This window comes from Antechinus flavipes, chromosome 5 (genome assembly GCF_016432865.1).
Source record: "Antechinus flavipes isolate AdamAnt ecotype Samford, QLD, Australia chromosome 5, AdamAnt_v2, whole genome shotgun sequence".
In the NCBI taxonomy this organism is placed as follows: Eukaryota; Metazoa; Chordata; class Mammalia; order Dasyuromorphia; family Dasyuridae; genus Antechinus; species Antechinus flavipes.
In genome coordinates, this window is record NC_067402.1 from 273,050,286 (window position 1) to 273,071,427 (window position 21,142).

The 21,142-nt window shown below is 38.2% G+C and overlaps 1 protein-coding gene across 5 annotated transcripts in view; it reads right to left on the reverse strand.

The window, feature by feature from the left end:
- ANKS1B (ankyrin repeat and sterile alpha motif domain containing 1B) overlaps positions 1-21,142 on the reverse strand; it is a 1,349,660-nt gene that overhangs the window by 521,707 nt on the left and 806,811 nt on the right. The window contains exon 15 of one of the 5 annotated variants that reach the window (XM_052001623.1): positions 4,752-4,858. In XM_052001623.1, coding sequence (XP_051857583.1) covers positions 4,752-4,858 — 107 coding nt within the window. Of the gene's footprint in view, positions 1-4,751; positions 5,385-21,142 lie in introns of those variants that run through there. The other 4 variants (XM_052001625.1, XM_052001627.1, XM_052001624.1 and 1 more) reach the window with 4 other exon arrangements.

Here is a 21,142-nt window from a genome sequence, read left to right on the forward strand (position 1 = left end):
ACAGCTAAGAGAACCTGGGCTATATAACAGTTAATAAGAGCAGGGTGATTGTTGCTTAGGCAACAGATCGAAGAGATGCGGGTCAGAATGTGCTTTAAGGGAAAAAAACACACAAAACAAAAGCTGGACTATCTATTATGTGAGATGGAAATGAAGCAAATCAAATAGATTTTTTTCTATATGAATAAAATGTTTCAGGACAAAGACCAATGAGATCAGTCTATGTGAACTGACAATAACTAACTACATTAAGTTCCATGGGAATGGATGGATATATATGTGTAAGTATGTAGATATCTATAGTTGAATGTATATATATATTTGCATATACATATGTATATATGCAATGCATTCATATACATATACAAATACACATATGTGTTTATATATATATATATATATATATATATATATATATCACAAAGGAATGATTTTCTGATATTACGAGTGGCATTTAAATGGCATATATCAGTATGTTCAGTACCGCATGGAGATACCATTTTCTTGTGTGTCCCACCTCATTGCCTAAATTACCTAAAATAGCAAGAATTCAAACTTTTCATGTCTTCTTAGTCAAAAAAGTTTCTTGAAGATAACCTATTCTAGCTCAGTCACAAAGGGTACTTTATAGGGTCTTGTTGATTCATTAATTCAATTACATGGTATTGTAGAAAGATAAATGAATGAGGACTTGAGTTCAAATCCTACTCTCACTATATATTATCTGTGAGATCTTGAACAAACCATTTAATCTTTATGAGCATCAATTTCTTCAGCTGTAAAATAAGAGGGTTAGACCTTTATTTCATATGGTGCTATGGAGAACCTCCAAAGTCTTTTCTAGTTCTAGATCTTTGACCTTAAATCACTTCAACTTCCTTGCCTCAGTATCCACCTCTGCAAAATGAAGTTGTTGATAGATGACCTCTGATCCTGGGATCCCATGAATCAGAGTAGGAATGTCTTCTACATGCAAAATCAATGCACTTAAGGTTCTGCAAAGTACTTCACACACAATCTTATTTGATCTTCACAACATGGGGAAGGCAATGTGATTATTATTGTCCCCATTTGGCAGATGAGGAAATTGAGTTTTCCAACAGGCTAAAGGACTTGACCAGGGTCAAAGAACTAATAAGAATGCTTTTTATATCCAAGTCTTCTGGATATGAAGTACTAGAGCTACCATGTTAATTGGGAAAGAATCTGGAAAAAATCTCTAACCTTCATTGTGCCACAAATGTACATATATATATATGGCAGATCCTCACCCCCCTCCCCAACACATTTACCACTTTAAGCCGAATGCTGTACAGCTTTCACATATTTCATTCACAAGTATCTTCCCGTGTGTCGCTGCCAATACTTATTTAAAAACCTGTTTGAGTAACCTTTCAGCTCAAGGCTTTAAAGAGGATCTCATCTTTACCCGTATACATCCAAAGTTTTGATGTAAAGAATCATCACGAATTACATTATAGGGGTTAGGATCTTCTTGTCCACCAAAGTATGTGAGACTTTGGGAGATGGACCACACAGACACATTCTATTCTAGTCCAGGGTTAGACTGAAGAGTTTATTTTAAGTTCTCTTTCCATTGACATACAGAGAAGAGATGTGGAAAGCATCAGAGGAAGGGAGAAAAGGATGCAAGGAAGCAGAGAGAAAGATACAGATAGAGACAGGGAGGCAGAAACAGACAGGGAGAGATAGGAGATAGAAAGTGTGACAGATACAAGACAAGAGAAGGATTGAAATACAAGAGAAGGATACTGACAGGGAGACGTCAGAGGAAATGGAGGACGAGAGAGGAAGAAATAGAGACCTTTGTCTATATTGTCTAACTAATTAGGTGAGAACAGAGGGACACAAAGAGAGAGGGAAAATATGAAAGAGAAAGAAATGGAGAAAGAGAAACAGAGGGGGAGAGATTGAGAAAGAAAGATAGTGGAGGGAAGAAGGAAGAGAGACAGAGAGGGAAGAAGAGAAGAAGAAAATAAGAAAGGGGGGAAGAGGAGTGAAAGAGAGAAAGGGGAGGGAAGTAGAGATAGCAAGAGAAGGGAGATGGAGAGAGAAGCAGTCTAGCCATAGTTACTATAAACATTTGAAAATGCATCCATCCAGCTGATTTGCTAATTCCTATAATTCTCATTGCTGGCCATTAAGAGGGCTAGACTTGATGAACACACAAGGAGAAACGTTTGTCCTTTTTTCGCCTTGTCACAGAAATGGCTAAAACCCATTTTCCACTTATTTTTCATTTTCAAAGTTCTAGGACTGGAAGAACCTCAGCAAAGAAAAGCTGTAGCAGCTGGGACCGCGCTGCTAAGATTCCAAGCCCAGAAGGGACCCAACAAATACCATCACATGCAACTTTTCCAGCCCACATGTCAGACTACATTTGTACACTGCTCTCCCTGGCAGACGTTGCTCGACAAAACATGTCTTTAAAAAAATAGGTGAACATTTATTAACGGAATAACCAAAAATCCTATTCAAATCAGCATTAAGCTTGGAGGGAAAAATGATCATGCGCGTACACACACACACTTATTTATTTAAAAACAACAATGCCAGGTGTCAGGCATTTCCCCCCTTTTTTTCCATTTGCAGTTTTGATAGCAAGAAACTGCAGGTGTCAGGCCTGTCTAACATTTCACTAAGAAACAGTGTCTGGGATTATAGTTCTTAGAATGTTATTAATCCCAAGGGCTGTGTGTGTGCCTCGTGCCTATAACATAGACATAGCACTAAATTTAGAGCCCTGACTGTGTGTGGTAAGACCTTAAATACAGGGAAAGTTAACAAGGGCTCTGACGTAGCTTTACAAGTGGGGTAAAGGCTCTCAGCCCAAGGGAAACTGATGAGCACTGGAGGAGGTAGGGAAATGACTGGGGGCTGGGCAAGCAGCCCACATGTTTCTCCAGCCCCCATCCTAACCTATATTCTTCATGGTGGGGATTTTGTATACATCAGCTTTAGATAATATGTGGCTGGAGAAATCACTAGTGCCTGGAACTTGGACTGATGGAGAGATCATCAGTGCCTTCTTCTAGAGCAAGGGTTCTTGACTTGGGATTCATGGACTCTTAAGGAGTCCATGATTAGATTTCTAGAGATCTATGAACTTGAATGGGAAGCAAAACAAAACAAGACATCATTCTTTTTTGGTAACTTCTTATTCATGCTGAGAAGATATACACAGGTTTCTCTGGATTACTAAAGGGATCCAGGACAGAAACAAGGAAAAACAGCTCTTCTCCAGATATTAACCAGCCCAAACTGGGAGAGCATTATTTCCTTCTTAAAGGAACACACAAACTAGGAGAGCATCTATTTCCTTCCTGAAAGACATACAAACTAGGAGAGCCCCTATTTCCTTCCCAAAGGCACACACAAACTAGGAGCGCCCCTATTTCCTTCTTAAAGGAACTTACAAACTAGGAGAACATCTAGTTTCTTCTCAAAGGAACACACAGACTAAGAGAGCCTCTATTTCCTTTCTAAAGGAACATTTAACATAGGAGAGCCTCTCTTTCCTTCTTAAAGGAACACACAGACTAAGAGAGCCTCTATTTCCTTCCTGAAGAAACACACAAATTAGGAGAGCATCTATTTCCTTCTCAAAGGAACATAACAGACTAGGAGAGCCTCTATTTCCTTTCTAAAGGAACATACAAAGTAGGAGAGCCTCTATTTCCTTCCTGAAGGAACACACAGACTAGAAGAGCCTCTATTTCCTTCCTAATGGAACATGAAAAGTAGGAGAGCCTCTATTTCCTTCCTGAAGGAACACACAGACTAGAAGAGCCTCTATTTCCTTCCTAATGGAACATGAAAAGTAGGAGAGCCTCTATTTCCTTCTTAAAGGAACACACAGACTAGGAGAGCCTCTATTCTTTTCCTAAAGGAACATACAAACTAGGAGAGCATCTATTTCTTTGTCAAAGGAACCCACAAACTAGGAGAGCCTCTATTTCCTTCTTAAAGGAACACACAGACTAGGAGAACCTCTATTCTCTTCCTAAAGGAACATACAAACTAGGAGAGCATCTATTTCTTTGTCAAAGGAACCCACAACTAGAAGAGCCTCTATTTCCTTCTTAAAGAAACACACAGATGAGGTGAGCCTCTATTTCCTTTTTAAAGGAACACGCAAACTAGGAGAGCCTCTATTTCCTTCTTAAAGGAACATATCCCTATTTACTACCCAGTCTAAGGGAATTTTCTCCATAATTGACCTCCAGAGCATGGAGCCTGAAGAGGGCTGACAGAAATTTGAAACCGGAAAGACCAGTCATCTCGCACACCTGCCCCACACCACACTGAAATGCTAATGCTTACATGAAACAAGATTTCACGCTGCTGACTGTAACCAGAACTACCCGAAGGCAGGGGGGATTATTGTTCCCGTAAGGCTGTCGCGAAAGGGTTATTTTCTAAAAGTGGCCATCAGACAACAAGGGGACAAACGGTGGTCTGAACCTTCCTCTCCCCGCCTGAAAATATCCCCGTGGCCGGATGGGTCCCAAGAAGCACATGGGTGGGCAGCCGCATCCGGCAGCCCTCACGGCTGTTTATATTGCCCGATCCGCCACGAGCATTTAGTTGCAAACAATAAGTTCCTCCTAAGTGGCCCCGCCGAGGGCAGAGGGACCGAGGGGGTGGGGGCTCGGCTCAGAACCCCAACAGAGAGAAAGCCCGGACAGACAAAAGGCAGCCACCTGAACCTGGACCCCGGAGCTCCTTACCATGAATTGCACGTTGTCGAATCCGTTGGCTATCAAGTGGTTCTCGTACTGAGGTAGCCCGATGTTCTCCAGCCATTGTCCCACCGTTTGGACCGGGCATCGGGGTCCTGCAAGAGGGTGGAGAGGGAAGCGTTTAAGCAGGGAGTAGCCATCCACGGGGTAATAGCGATAGTCCTGGGCTGAGAGGTGGCATTGCCACATCATGTTGTGCGGAAAGTTGCTGTCATAGGAGCCCGCCAGCTTGACAGATAAACGTTGGGGTTGTTCTCACGAGAAAGAAAAGTCAACAAGAAAACATAGTTTTTTTTGCTTGTTTGTTGTGGGGTTTGTTTGTTTTTTGCACCCGGGAAGGTTAGCGAGAGAGAGGAAGGCTGGCTCCCAGCTCCCCAGTTCTCACATAGTAGCAAAGGAGCGGGGACTGCGGAGGGATGTCACACCGGGGCCCCCCAGCTCCCAGAAAGAGCCAGCATGTCAAGCCTCCAGCGCCGGCTGGCTGCTCTCCGCTTCTCGGGGCTGCGTGGAACGCTCCACAGTGAGCTCTGGCAGCGCGAGCAGGCAAGACTTCTTCCTCAGCCAATACTCCTACACTCATTGGTATTCAGCTCCATGCTCCTGGCGCCCCCCTCGCTCCGCTCCCCTTCATTACCCAGCCCAGGCTACACCTCCCATTTTCAATAATAGCCATCAGATAAGGCAGATTTTGTGTGTGTGTGTGTGTGTGTGTGTGTGTGTGTGTGTGTGTGTGTGCAAGCTGTAAGCCCCGCTCCTGCTGCTGCCGCCTCCTACACACCCATCCAAGCGTCAATCTTGAATGATGGGAGCAGTCAAAACAAATGCAGAAAATAGCTAGATTCCCAAGCGGACCCCGGTGCTTCGATCTCCATCGAATCTTAAGTCCGGAGGTTAGGCATTTCGGGGTGCGTGTGTGTGTGTTCTGATATCTCCAAAGGCACTAGGGGATGGAAAGCATTCACTAGAGCCTAGAACAGGGTTCACTACGCGGTCCTTTCTTGGGGGAAAAGACAATACAGAGAATTGTTATCTGATCTCGAAGCTCTGCTTGACACTTTCGGGCAAATACTACTCATTTTCTTTTAATGATTCAAAATGAACAGCGGATGTTGTGGAGCTTTTTTTTTTTTTTCACTTTCCTCCCTCTCCCCACCCCCCCCCCCCCGAAAATTAAAACTTACAAGTGACCCTTGTGTCAAAACAATTTATTTTTCAGCTGTGAATTTTCAAGCTCATAAGATACTATGACTTCCTTTGGATGTTTATACCCAATCTGTTGGATGGGGTAGTGTTACTACTGTAATCTAACTAAAAGGGGTTTTTTTTCCTGCTGGAAAGAGGTAGGCGGGGTATAGGGGTACCCTGCTGGTGGAAAGGTGCAGGATTTGCATTAGCTACTTAGTACCGGAGAGAAATAAATTGCCTTCTCTGGTCCTCATGTTCTTCAGCTATTAGAAAAAGGTTTGATTAAAGGTCTGAAGCCCCTTTTTAGGTCTAGTCCTAAAGCCTATATCCTAAGCATAGGAAAAATAAAGACTTTATAGCTCCCAAAGAATTTTTAAAAAGTATAGAGGTGAATATCTGTTGAAGAGCAAAAGCTACTCGCCAAAAGTAGGAAACCAATTGCTTTGCAAGACATTCTAGTTCAATGGTGGAAGCTCTAAATATTAGGAAAGTTCTTCCTATATATCATATTTCCTAAGCATAAGAATAATAAAGAAACCTTAGCTTCCAAAGAGTTCAAAAAATATAGAGGTGAATATCTGTTGAAGAGCAAAAGCTGCTCCCCCAAAGGAGGAGACCAATTGTTTTGCAAGGCATTCTATTTAATAGGTAGAAGCTCTAAATACTGGGGAAGTTCTTTATATACATCATTATTTCCAAAGTCTTTCTTCAACTTTGCAAGGCATTTTATTTCAAAGGTGAGGAGCTCTAAATATTAGGAAAGTTCTTCATATATCATATTTCCCGGGCATAGGAAGAATAAAGAGACCTTTGCTTCCAAAGAGTTCAAAAAGTATAGAGGTGAATATCTGCTGAAGAGCAAAAGCTGCCCCCCAAAATTAGGAAACCAACTGCTTTGCAAGGCATTCTAGTTCAATGGTGGAAGCTCTAAATATTAGGAAAGTTCTTCATAAACATGATATTTCCTAAGCATAAGAAAATTAGAGACCTTAGCTCCTAAAGAGTTAAAAAAGTATAGAGGTGAATATCTGCTGAAGAGCAAAAGCTGCCCCCCCAAAATTAGGAAACCAATTGCTTTGCAAGGCATTCACTTTCAATGGTGGGAAGCTCTAAATATGAGGGAAGTTCTTTATATACATCATGTTTCCAAAATCTTTCTACATTAAGACTGCTGCTTGGGGAAATACCTTATTTACAGTTACCCTTCAATGAAAAAACATTTTCACTTAAGCTTTAATAGCTTAAAAATGCAGTAAGACTTTTGGGACCCCATGGATTTAGTCAAAATTCTCTTCTTATAATTTACACCCATTAGCCCAAGTCCTCACTTCTGGGGCATTAGAATATTTAAACTTACTTAAAAGCGATCTTTTTTTTTTTTTTTTTTTTTTAAGGTAGTTACCTTCTATCTTTTCCTGACCTGTACCTACCTACTTTATGATAAAATAGATAAGTATACTGCCCACAGAGCAAGGAAACATAGTTTTCAAATTCTTGTTAACTGCTTAATCCAAACCACTTGACTCCTTTAAGTCTTTCTCATCAATAAAATGGGATAACAGCAAGAGCAGACCTTTATATAATGTTTTGCATGTATTATCTCATTTAGACCTCTCTAACAACTCCATGAGTGTTTTTTCTTTAATTCAGTTACATCTATGATTCCACTCCTATAGAGGATTCCCTTTACCAATGCAAATAGTCAGCTTTTGTGCAACTTAGAGCCTTGAAGAGATTTCCTTTGTGGCTCTGAGAGGATAAAGGATATGCTCTAAATCCAGGGTTTTCTGACTCTGAGGCCAAGTCTCCATTCAGTACATAATACTGTCTCACAGCCCTGTGACTTAGTTACTCACATATTATGGATAAAAAAAGCAAAACAACAGAGAGTCTCAGGGAATTTCTCAGGCTCACATAACTAGTGTATATCAGAGATGGCATTTGAATCTTCCTTCCTGGCTCCATGTCCAGAAAGCATCCTATTCATGATGCCATATTTTTTGGTTGTTAAGTTGGGTTTTGGAGTCACTTCCAATTCTCTGTGATCCCTTTTGAAGTTTTCTTGGCAATGATACTTGAGTGATTTGACATTTCCCTCTCCAGTTCATTTTACAGATGAGGAAACTGAGGCAAACAGGGTCAAGTGACTTGCCTAGAATCATACAACTAGTAATTACCTGAAGCTGGATTTGAACTCCTGAAGAGTTTTCCTGACTATGGACCCAGCATTCTATGCAATATGACACCTCCTGGCTGCCTACTATGCAGGACTATTTTAAGGAAAATGCTTTGTAAACCTTAAAGCAGTACACAAACATAAGTTATAGCCATTATTATTGTCATTCTTGTTGATGTTGCTGTATTGTCATGATTGTATCACCAGCATTCTTTCAAGTAACTCCCATATGATATAATGTTAAGTGTCCCTGATATCCCGGTTTCCCTCCTCTAGACAAGTTTCAGTTGATCAATATCTTTTCCAAAACATAGCACTTATAATAGGACAAAGTATTTCAAATGTGGTCAGATAAGTCAAAATGTAATGAAACCCTGTTTTTTTTCCTTAAGGACACTAAACTTCTTTTAATTCATCCTAAGATTGAAATAGTTTTTTTGGCTGTCATCTCCCACTGTTGCCTTTAGATGAATTGGCAGTTCACCAAAACTCAGACATTTTTAAAAAAATATATAACTTTTTCTACACTTAAATCCTCCCCATCTAGTACTTTTATGGTTTACTTTTATTTAGCATTTCAACCATAAGACTTCACCTTCACTGCTATTAAATTTCATCTTATTGGAACTGGCTTATTGCTCCAGCCTATTGATTTCTTTTTGGATCATGATGCTGCCATCAGTGTTATGCCATTTGCAAATCTGAGAAGCGTGCCATCTATATCTTCATCTGAATCACTGATTAAAAATGTTGAACAGAAAAGAACCAACCAAGGTCAGAAGCTTTTATTAGAAACCTCTATCTAGACTAACAATGATCATCACTCTTTGAGTAGATCATTACTCAACCATTTTCAATCCAATAAAGGACCACCATCCAGATCATATCCTACTGGCCAATCAGACAGCTAGGTTTATAATTCTTGCCTTGCCTACTTCATAAGGTATATATGAAGATTTAATGATATCTTTGATGTGAAAAATCAAGTCACTCAATAAACATTTATTAATATTATGTGCCAAATGCTCACTAAATGTCAGGGATAAAGAGAAAAGCAAAACCACAATCTCTGTCCTTAAGATACTTATAGTCAAACAGGAGGAAACAACACACAAACAACTATGTACAAATAAGATGTAGACAGAATAATTTGGAGATAATTTCAGAAAGGAAGAACAGGGGAAGAATTCTTGTAGAAGGAAGAATTTTACTGAGATCTGAAAGAAGTGAGGAAACTAGGAGGTAGAAATAGGAAGAAGAGAGTTCCAAGCACAGTAGAAAGCCAAAAAAACACACCAGAGTTGGGATTATTATGTGCAAGGAACAGCAAAGAGATTAATGTCATTGGATTACAGATCACATGTAGAAAATCTATCTACTGTAAAAATATCCATTTGGGCACATATATGTATATATAAATATGCATATCTAGAGGAACATACATAATTAAATAATAAAAGGTAATAGTGCTACATATAAGATAATGCTGGTAAAGTGTTTGAAAGCAGTTCAACTGTAGGTTAATCACAGAATCTCAGAGGTGGAACGAATTGTGGAGGTGAAAAGAGCATATGCAAATGAGCTTCAATTTTCACTGTATATCTATATCTATCTATATTTTGCCTGCCTGCCTGCCTTCCTTTCTTCCTTTTTCCCTTCCTCCTCCCTTCCTCCCTCCCTTCCTTTCTTTCTCTCTTTTTCTTTCTTTCTTTCCTTCCTTCCTTCCTTTCTTCCTTCTTCCCCTTATTTCTTTCTCTTTTTCCTTCCTTCCTTCCTCCCTCCCTCCCTTCCTCCTTCTCTCCCTCCCTTCCTTCCTTCCTTCCTTCCTGCCTGCCTGCCTGCCTTCCTTCCTTCCTTCCTTCCTATCTTCCTCCTTCCCTCCCTTCCTTGTCTTTCTTCTCTGAAAGCAATAGTCTCCCCTAGTAGAAAATGAGTTCCTTGGAGTTTTTTGCCTTTCTCTTTATCCCCAAAGTTTGACACACATGACTCACTGGTGACAAATGTAGAGTTGGAATGAAACAGCCAGGGACAGGTACACAGCATAATGGAATCAGGAGGACCTGAGTTCAAATCTGCTCTCAAATACTTACTAGTGACCCTGGAAAGTCACTTAATCCCAATTATGAAAGACAGACAGAGGAGGAAAGGGACAAAGCAGAAAGGGAGGGAAGGAAAGAGAGAAAGGGAAGGAGAAGAAGGGAGGGAGAGAGGAAGGGAGGGAAGAGAAAGAAAAAAGAAAAGAAGAAGAAAGAAAGAAGAAAATAAGACATTAAACAGCCAGGTTCATCTAACCTCCAGCTTCTTAAATTGTGGGTAATGACCCCACATAGAATCTTGTAATTCAATTTGGGGTCATGGAACTATGATTTATTATCAGTAAATGTTTGATTTGTCTGCCTATTTTATATACCCATCTGCCCAGGGTCACATAAAAATTTCTCAGGTGAAAAGAGTTGGGAAAAAAGTTTAAGAAGCTCTGATTTAATCCAATCTGCATCTCAGCTAAATAAACTTTCTACAAACCTTTGCAATTCCTATAGCAAGATTTCTGATTGATTCCTAATTCTGTCATATAAACACTACATTAGCTTCTACTTTGCTATCTACAAATCTGTCATATGTGGCTTAGTTGATCCATCTGCCCCCAGTCTCTCCCCTTCGCAATCCACCCTCCTCTCATCCAGCTGCCTTATTGATAGTACTAAAGCACACAGCTTCCTGTTTCACTCACCCAGCTCAAGAAGCTACCATGGCTCTGTATTTCCTGTAAGAATAAATACAAATGTCTCCATCTGACATTTAGACATCTTTATAACTGAACTCCAACTTAGCTTTTCAGACTACTTTCACTCTACTTTTCCCTTTCATGCATTCTAGTTTGACCAATCTTACTGTTAACATATATAACACTGCATATCTTATCTTCATCCTTTTTTTTTATAGAATGCCCTTGATGTCTGATATGCTCTCCCTTCTCATTTATACTCCTACAAAATCCCCTTAAGATCCAGTTCAAGTGGCATCTCTTACAAATTCCTTTCCCCATGGTTACTATTACTACCCTACTCAAATTATTCTAAAAACCTTTTATAGATATTATACATATATGCATGCATTGGAATTTATATATTCTATATTAATTAAAATATAGTTTTAATATTACTTATATAATAATAATAAATTTGATATATTACACTGATTATATATTATATTGCATGTATATATTAAGTATTTATATTTTAAATAATATAATATATTGCATCATCACCTAGAAAATAGAATATGTATAACATATTACATGTAATGTACCTTACACTGCTCATGTGTTACATGTGCATATTATACATTTAATTTGTTATATATTAAATAATACAAAACCCTATATATTATCATATAGGGACTAGAGCTGTGATTTCATCACAAAGAGTTACCAGGAGGAAAAATTTCCTCTATTCCATGTAGGCTATACTTTTTCTACAATTTATAATCTCGAATATATTATTTTTTTGCTATGTAGAATATATAATATCTAATACATGAAGCTCAGAGTAATTTCAGAAGGAAGAGAATGTCAATCATATTATTTTTCTTTATGTATCAAAGAGGTAAATGCAAAGAGAAACAGTTGCATATGTTGTTTGTAGTTATCTAAATATTGCCAGTTTTGTGGTGGTAGAAGGGTCAGCTATCTGTTGGTCAAGACTGTTTTGTTGTGGTCATTGTATTGCAAGTGGCTAATATAAGATCTGTTATATAGTAGGTGCTTAATAAATGCTTGTTGAATTTAATTCAGTTGAATTATGCTTCTTTCAGTTGAATTATGCTTCTTTCACCCAAGGCATTCCTTAGCTTCCTCTCCTATCTTTCTGTTGGCCACAAATGTGATAAATATACTATTGATTGTCAACCAATTTATTAATGAAAATATTAAATGAAACTTGAGTAAAGGGATGGATCTCCAGAGAAGCAATCTTCCCTCCTCCTGTTGATGTGTTAAAGTACAGAGTGACTCAATCTCACATTGCTGTGAGGCTCGATTCCCTCATCTGTAAAATGGGGATACTAGTAGCACCTACCTTTCCTGGGTTATTGTGAGAATCCAGTGAATTAACACATAGAAAACACTTTGCAAACCGTTAAGCACTATATAAATGCTAGCTATTAAATCCTGTCCTGTGTGTCTTGATATGCTAGCTCCTGGAGAGTTAATGAATTTTGTTATCTTAAATGAAACTTTACTTTTCTCATCTTCCTGTGTTGAATTCTTTAACTACAGATAACTTGGTGCTTTTTAAAAATGATTTTTATCCTGATGTGTTATTGAACAGATATCCTTATGAGAAATTCAGGTAAGGATATTTTGCTGATAAAAATCAGCAATTGTTGTGCAAATAATGGTCTCTGATAGTTGCCTAAGACTCTTGAGAGTTTAAATGACTTGCCTAAAGTCACTAGTATGTGTCAGAGACTTGGGTCCAGGCCTTTCTGGATCACTATGTGAGATGGATGGACTTATTTATTTTTACATAAAGAATTAAATCTTGGTGAAATATTTGATACCATTTATTGTTGCCAAATTTTCTGCAACCCCTATGTCGACCCTATATGGTCACAATCCACAGTTTAAGAAGCTTTGCTCTATCCTGTTCAACTCTGGTTGTCACATTTTCATAAATGACAGTCTCTCTCCTGTGGTTATGCTTAGCAAAGACCATTCCTCTCTATACGGAATGAAATCCCTCCTCATTTCTTAGAAACAATAGTGCCCTTCAATTTACAGTACACATAAGAGCAAATTTCTAACATGAGGTCTTTCTTGATTTCCCCTAACAGCTACTTCTTCCCAAATGACCTCTATTTTGTATCTTTAATGAAAATTCATTTTTTTCACTCCTATAAAAGGATATGCCCTATATTCTGCTCAATTAAGACAGGGACTTTTCCCACCTTTTTTATTTGTCTGTGCCCGGTATAATGCCTGTCACATAGTAGGTGCTTAACAAAAGCTCTGGCTTGATTGACTGAAGGTGTGGTAAGACTGGAGCATGTGAATGTGTCCAGAGGACAGCAGCCAGAATGGAAAGGGAATTATCATATCGGATGGGGATCTTAAACAAAAGAAAAGAAGAACAGAGATGGGGTGGGCACCTTAACTTTTACAAATATCTGAAAGGTTGCCAGATGGATTAGGAAAGAAAATGGATTCCTTTATTTCTGTTTGATCCTAAAGGGAAGAATTCAGACTCAAAGGTGGAAGCTGATTTCAGCTCAATAACAAAAGGGAAAACTTACTAACAATTCCAGCTGTTAAGAAGTACATTAGGTTGCCTTTGAAAGGAGCCCTTCAGATACATATAGCTGTGTGGCTGTAGGAAAGTTGCTTAACCCTCTGTCTTTCTGGTTTCTCATCTGAAAAATAATGCATGTGAACTAGATAACACCTAAGGTCCCTTCAAATTACAAAACTATGATCTCAGGATCTCGTAGTGCTATCAATTAATCAATCAATTTATAATTTACTTTTTATTTTACTAAGCTTTAATTTATTAACTTATTTTTTTTTTATTTTACTAAGCTCTGGGGGCACACAAAGAGGCAAAAGACAATTTTTGTCCTCAAAAAGCTTACAATTGAATGAAAGAGACAATATGCAAACCAATATATATATATATGTTATATACAAATTAAATTAGAAAAAAATTAACAGAGGGAGGGGCTATAACTCAGAAGGTTTGAGAAAGGCTTCTTGTAAAAGATGGGATTTTAGTTGGGATTTTAAGACATCCAAAGTAGTCAGAGTGGAGGGGTGAGTATTCTAGATATGGGGACAGCCCTAGAGAATGTTGAGAGCTGAGAGATGGAGTGTCTTATTCATAGAACAGCTGGGAGGACAATATCAGTGGACTGAAGCATATCAAGGAATAGAGTATATGAAGATTAAAAGGGTAGGAAAGGGATCAGGTTATGAAAGGCTTAATATCAAAAAGAGCATTTTGTATTTGATCCTGGCAATGATAGGGAAGCAAAAGAGTTTATTGAGTAAGGAAATTTGGACCTGAGCTTAGGAAAATCCCTTTGGTGTCTGGAGAATGGACTGAAGTAGGGAGAAACTTGAGATAGGCAGACTCATCATTAGTCTAATGCACTAATCTAGGTCTGAGTGATGGGGATCTGAACCTGTGTTGGGAATGTCAGAGGAGAAAAGGCTGCGTATTGGAGAGATGTTGCAAAGGTGAAATCAAGAGGTCTTTCTTACAGATTGGGTATAGAAGAAAGGATGAGAGCTTTTGAAAAGTCAAACTAGAGTGACCCCTAGATTAAGAGACAGAGGAACCAGGAGGATGGTGTTTAAGAAGCTCTGATTTACACTTTCTAAAGCTACAAAGAGGTCAAAGAGAATGAGGATTGAGAAAAGACCACTAGATGTGACAACTAAGAGATCATTAGTAATTGGAGAGAGCAATTTCAGGGAAGGAGGATAAGGTTGAAATCTGGTCTTTGTTAGCATACTAGTATTGGATACTGATAGATCTTATTAGGAAAACCAGAGTGGGCAGTCCCTAAGTAAGGTGATGACAGATCTCTCTGGGAAATCTATGGTTAGAAGTTGTCATTTGGATGAAGAGTCAAAAAAAAAAGGAACAGAGGAGTAGTCAGTCAGAGAGGTAGGAGAAAAACTAACAGGGGACATTTCTCAAAAACCTAAAGAGAAGAATGTATCGGAGAAAAATGATATATAGTAAAACTTATTAGCATAACTGAATGTGGGGGTCGTGAAAAATTTGGCAATAATAAAATATATTATATATTCTGCCAAGATTTAATTCTTTGTATAAAAATAAACAAGTACATCCATCTTTATGCAAATTTGTGTTCATCTTTAATAAATGATAAAATTATATGTATACCAAAGAATTGTTTTAAAATGAATTTCTTTATGATTTATTATCAGTACATGTTTGATTTGTATACCTGTTTTATATACTTACATAATTGGAGTCACATAAAAATTTACTGGGCAAAAAGGGGTCACGAATGGAAAAAGTTTAAGAAGTCCCAATTTGCAGTTTTTTAAGGCTACAAAGAGATGGAGGAAAATGAGGATTGAGGGAAGATCACTGGATGTGGCAACTAGTATTAGATACTGAAAGACCTTATTAGGAATACCAGAGTGGGCAGTCCCTAAGTAAGGTATAGGCTAGATTAGAGAAAGAATTCTTAAAGTGGAGGCCTGTGAGCATGTTTTTGCTTTTGAAATACATAGATATATACAGAGAGAAGAGACAGAGAGCGATACACAGAGACAAAGAGAAACAGATAGAAACACACGGAAAGAGAGAGACAAGCAGAGAGACAGAGGCAGATAGCAAACACACACACACACACACACACACACACACACAGAGAGAGAGAGAAAGAGAGAGTAGAGACAGACAGAGAGAGAGAGAGACATACAGAGAGACAGACAGAGACATACAAAGAAAGAAGAGGGGAGAAAGAAAATGAAAGAGAGAAAGAGGGAAGAAGGGAGGGAGAGAGAGAGAAAGGAAAAGAGGAAAAGGGAGAGAAAGGGTGGAAAGAGGGAGAAAAGAAGAGAAAGAGAGAGAGAGAGAGAGAGAGAGAGAGAGAGAGAGAGAAACAAGACAGAGTGAGACACACAAAGAGACAGAGACAGAGATAGAAAGAGACATAGAGAGACAGAGACAGAGAACGCTATTTCAATACACTGGTTTTCTTTCTAATCCCTTGTATTTTATTTTATGTATTTAAAAACATTATCCTAATAAGGGATCCTAGACTTTACTAGACAGCTTAAGGGATCCAGGATATTAAAAAAAAAAAGATGAAGAATCTCTGAACTAGAGGCAACCTGAGAGATCCCTTGCAATCCTAGTCACTACATAGTAGGCACTTTATAAGTGATTATTGGAAAGGTCCTGGTAACCACCCGGGAGATAGCAGGTGAAACCGGAAAAAATTAAACCTGATGAAATATTTATCCCCATTTACAGTAATTCAACTTGTGACCCAAGAACGAAATGAATTCAGGGGAAAGCTGGCTTACCAGACACTTGGGATTACTGTTCTAAGAGTAAAAGAGAAACTGAATTCACTGATTGCCTTAACTGGTATTAACATTCAGAATTGCTATCTGCTGAGGCAGATAGGACCCTGGGGAGTTGTGGAAGGAGAAGTCAGGTTTACTAAGTACAGAAAAGAGATAATTTGCAGGAACTAAGGTTTGTGGGCTATCTCTGGTCCACAGTCTCCAAAATCTGAGCAGTCCCTTTAAAATGGAACCTTGCCTAGAAGAAGGGCATAGATATGTTAAAAATAAAGAAAGTAAATGTTCTAATTATGCTGGATGCTTGTACAGAATATAGGCATGATATGCCCCTGAGAAAGTTCACTTAATATCAGTAATCTTCAATAATATAGGATGTTAAGTGTTTAAAGACACTTATTTCATCCTCATACCAGCCCTGGGAGATACACCATGCATGTATTTTGATTCTAATTCTAAGGGGAAAAAAAGGCTCAGAAGTAGTTGAGTTTGGAATATCAAGTCACAAACACTAAGTTGTTCGGTAACTCATGGCAATTTACTTGGTATTTCTGAATCTCAATTTCATCATCTACATAATGGGGATATTTATAGTGCCAATAGGTAGCTAGGTGGTTCAATGAATAGACCTGAAGTTAGGAGGACTCATCTTCCTGAGATCAAATTTGGTCACTGTCTTGATGAGTGAGTGAGTAATCCTAAACTCTCAACTCCAGTGACTCTTATTCATTCTTTAATATACCACTTAATGGGGGCTACCCAGGTATCTTGGTAATATCCCTAAAGTCCCCTTTTCCCAACACTTCTCTAACAATAATCTAATCAATTGCCATTGTTTCTGAAAAGGATATAATAAATAAGTATCCTATGGGTCTACTCATCATTCTTGTCAACTCTGTCCTAGCCACCACTCCTCTACAAATACTGTCTCTTCCTCTCAGGAGGTCAATTCTTTTAGTATAGTGACTATTACTTATATCTGTATCCCCATCACAGTGCCTGGCACATACTAGGCATTTAGCAAATGTCTTTCCTTCTATCCATCCATCCATTCATCCATCCATTTATACATCCATCTATCCATCAATCCATTCATTCATCTATCCACTCATCCAGTCATTTCTCTATCCATCTATTCATCCATCCATTCAACCATCTATCCATCCATCCATTCATCCATCCATTAGACATCCATCTATCCATCAATCCATTCATTCATCTATCCATTCATCCAATCATTTCTCTATCCATCTATCCATCCATCCATTCATCCATCCATTAGACATCCATCTATCCATCAATCTATTCATTCATATATCCATTTATCCATTCATTTCTCTATCCATCTATTCATCCATCCAACTATTCTTTTTTTTTTTTTTTTTTTTTTGCTACTGAGAAATAAAGCGAAGTGTAAGAATGAATCATTATGATCTGGGAGAATAGATAGACAAATCCCAGGAATATGTTTTTACTTCACTGGTTTGAAGGAGGCTAAAGCCAGGGGATATGCTGGGATTTTAAGACAAATTTTTACTACAATACCAGCATTCTGATCGAGGGGGTTTGCAGTGAGAATCTTTCATTATATAGGCATTAAGTTGCTGTTCTCCCCAGAAGTAATGATGGACAGTTGAGGGGCAGTGAGTTAAGTGGAAAAAAGAGTTGACTTTGAAGTCAAGAGGACCTGGGTTCAAGTTCCAATTGATATTTGTCATTGACAAGTCAATTAAATTCTGTGAACTACGATTCTCTATAAAAACGGGATATGAGAGGAAGTATAGCTCTGTGGACACATAATTGGTTTTAGAGGCCCGAAGACTTATTTTAAATCCTTTTCCTGAGACATATTCGCTGTGTGATCCTGGGCAAATCACTTAACTGCTCAGTGTTCCAGACATTTTTCAACGATTGGAAATAACTGACGGAACACTAGCCAATTTGCTTTGGTAGAGGGAATTTCTGCATTGGGAATTTCTCCCCTCTCCCCCCATCCCAAAGAAGTCACTTGTTTGCCCCTTCTATTAAAATAAAATAGGAAAAATTGATTCTATATATATATGTATATATATATATATATTTGGAGTTTATTTGGCACCTTACTTTAAGAGGCAAAATATAAATTTAAGCAGAGTTGGGAATAAGGAATCAACCTTCTATTTCATTGTACAGGAGAATGAGGAAATGAGGAAACTCCCTTCTCCAAGGAAGGAATATCTTTTCTGCAATTTAAGGATCTTAGTTGCTTAGATTGAGCTATGTAGAAAGTAGTTACTCTATTACAAAAATCTTGATTCCTTTATAATAAATCTGAAAGTAGAGTCCAAAATAAACGAATCTTGTCCAGTAAGTGGGCAGCTAAGTGGTACACTGGATAGAGTACCAGGCCTGAAGTCAGGAAGACTCATCTTTTTGAGTTCAAACCTGGTCTCAGACACTTATTAGCTGTGTGACTCTATGTAAGTCACATAATCCTGTGTGCCTCCGTTTCCTCATCTGCAAAGTGAATTGGAGAAGGAAATGAGAAACTAATACCTTTGCCAAGAAAACTCCAAATATGGTCTGGGAAAATTGACGTAACTGAAATGCTAGAAGAACAACATTCAGTATGTACCTGTTAAATACTGTGCAGAAGACAATGTTTGGGGGTGGGTGGAGAGGGGAGGAAATGGATGCAGAAGAAATTCAAAAGCAGTCTTTGACCTAAAAGGACTTACATTTTACACAGAGAGGGCTGCTGGGAGAGGGAATACAACAGACAAAGAGCTCCATTATAGAAAGCAGATCTAAAATGTAGTCCTTGAGAACAGTATGCATGAATGTCTATTAGTTCTCCACTAGAACAAGAGCTCCTTGAGAGAATCTTCCTTTTCTAAGTGTATTCCCAATGATTAGCACACTGCTTTGTACATAGTAAGCACTTAATAAGTGCTTCATTCATTCATTTGAGTGAATAAATGGAAGTCTCATTTTCCAACCCAGAATCCTCTCTGTTCAGCTGCATACACCATGTATTGTTTTCCTAATGAACAGAAAAAATTAATGAGGAACGTTGGCTGTGAGCTAGAACTGAGGGCGGTGTACCTTTCTCCAAGAAGGGTTAACAGTTTCAAAGGATCAGAAAGCAAATGGGACTTGGGAATTGCCGTGCAAGGTTCAGAACAGGGAAAGAGAACAAGAGAGCAATTCCAGGAGATACGGAGCTTTGGGAAAGCGAGCTCGCTGGCAGGGACTACATACAGCTGAGCTAAAATGTCTGTGCCTAAATTCTTGGGAAACAGCCATTCCAATTCGGTTTAACTTGAGCTGTGGTATAAAACAGAATCACAAGCCTCATAGAGCATAAAATAGGAAATGAAATTCAAGCTTGAAATGCTAAAGTCTGGGCAGACAGCAGGGTAGTATATAAAAACTGTACCTAAGTGGGGGGGGGAGGGAGAAAGAAAATAAAATAAAAGGAATCTTTCAGCTAAAACCCAATTTCCCTTTCTGTCTCTGAAAGCTTGTGACAACATGATGGTCTTTAGGATGTCAGTGGATTTGGGATCTCACTGATAAGGGCATCATAAAAATGATTAATGACTAATGATAATAAGAATCGTGATACCTAGCATTCCCATAACATGACTTTAAGGCTTGTGAAGCTTGTAACATATGCTATCTCATTTGATCTTCACAATGACCCTGTAATATAGGGGCTATTATTTTTCCCATTTCCCATAGATGAGGAAACTGAAGCTGAGAAAACATAGATATCTTGCTCAGAGTCAGAGAATTAATAAGAATAAAAGACAGGATTTGACTCTAAAATCATCACTGCATTGACTATGCTACCTAGGTGCATATCCTCCAGCAGTCTAAACCAGTGGTTCTCAAACATTTGTTCTCTCTTTATACTATGAAAAGTTATTAAAGATCTTTCCAAAGAGTTATTGTTTATGAATTATAGTGATATTTACCATATTAGAAATAAAGACTAATTTTGAATTTGTAGACCTTTTGAAAGAATTTCAGAGACCCCCAGGATTTTTTAGACCACACGTTGAGAAAAATTTGTTTAAGCAATAATTCACATTTCCTTCTCTGCAATTCTTGATCCTATCTACCCATAAATCCCTTAGAGGCCACAAACTCACACAATGACAGTCTTCTTTTAGGTCAGAGCTTCTTCATGTTTATCAATTAATTTTTAAAAATTTTCTGACATATGGATAGATATCAGATATGAAATATGGACATATATGCATATAAGTAAATGTACTTCAATATAATTGTGTCTTTTTAAATTCTATTTTTATATTTTAAAAATCTAGACTTCATCAGACTGCCATAAAAGTCCATGACACATTCAGGGGATGCTGGTGCAGCCCTTAGTCTTTTTCACCTACTTTCACTAGCTCTCAGTTGTTGGGTCAGTTCACTCCCTTTGTTGATCATACATCTAAAAATATTTCTCTTCCACTTTTTATATGTCTGGTGCCAGAGAGATCACTGAAAGTCATCTAGTCTAACCCTCTCACTTTTTATGAATAAGGATCATGACTCTTGGGGAGACTGAGATGAGGATCCAAGGTGATACATGTAGTAAAGGTCAGAGGTAGGATTTGTCCTTCTTATGTACAAGTCATCATTGGAAATCTGCTATAAATCACTTCTTACTTGGTCTGCACTCTTTTCAAGATTATGATGCTCCATGCTTTAGAGCAATAGAGTATAGAATGGAGCCTATATTTATGGTTTTATTCATTTATGGAACAATTAAAAAGTATTTATTAAGCACCTACTATATGTCACGTACTATACGAAATGCTCTGCTAATACAAGTAAGCATCTTCTCTTCAATTTGGGGTCTTTCTGAGATGCTTAGTACATTGTGAGGTTAAAGGATTTGCCTAGACTGCCACATAGAAATGTCAGCACTAGAACTCGGCTTAATTATCTCTTTAATATTTA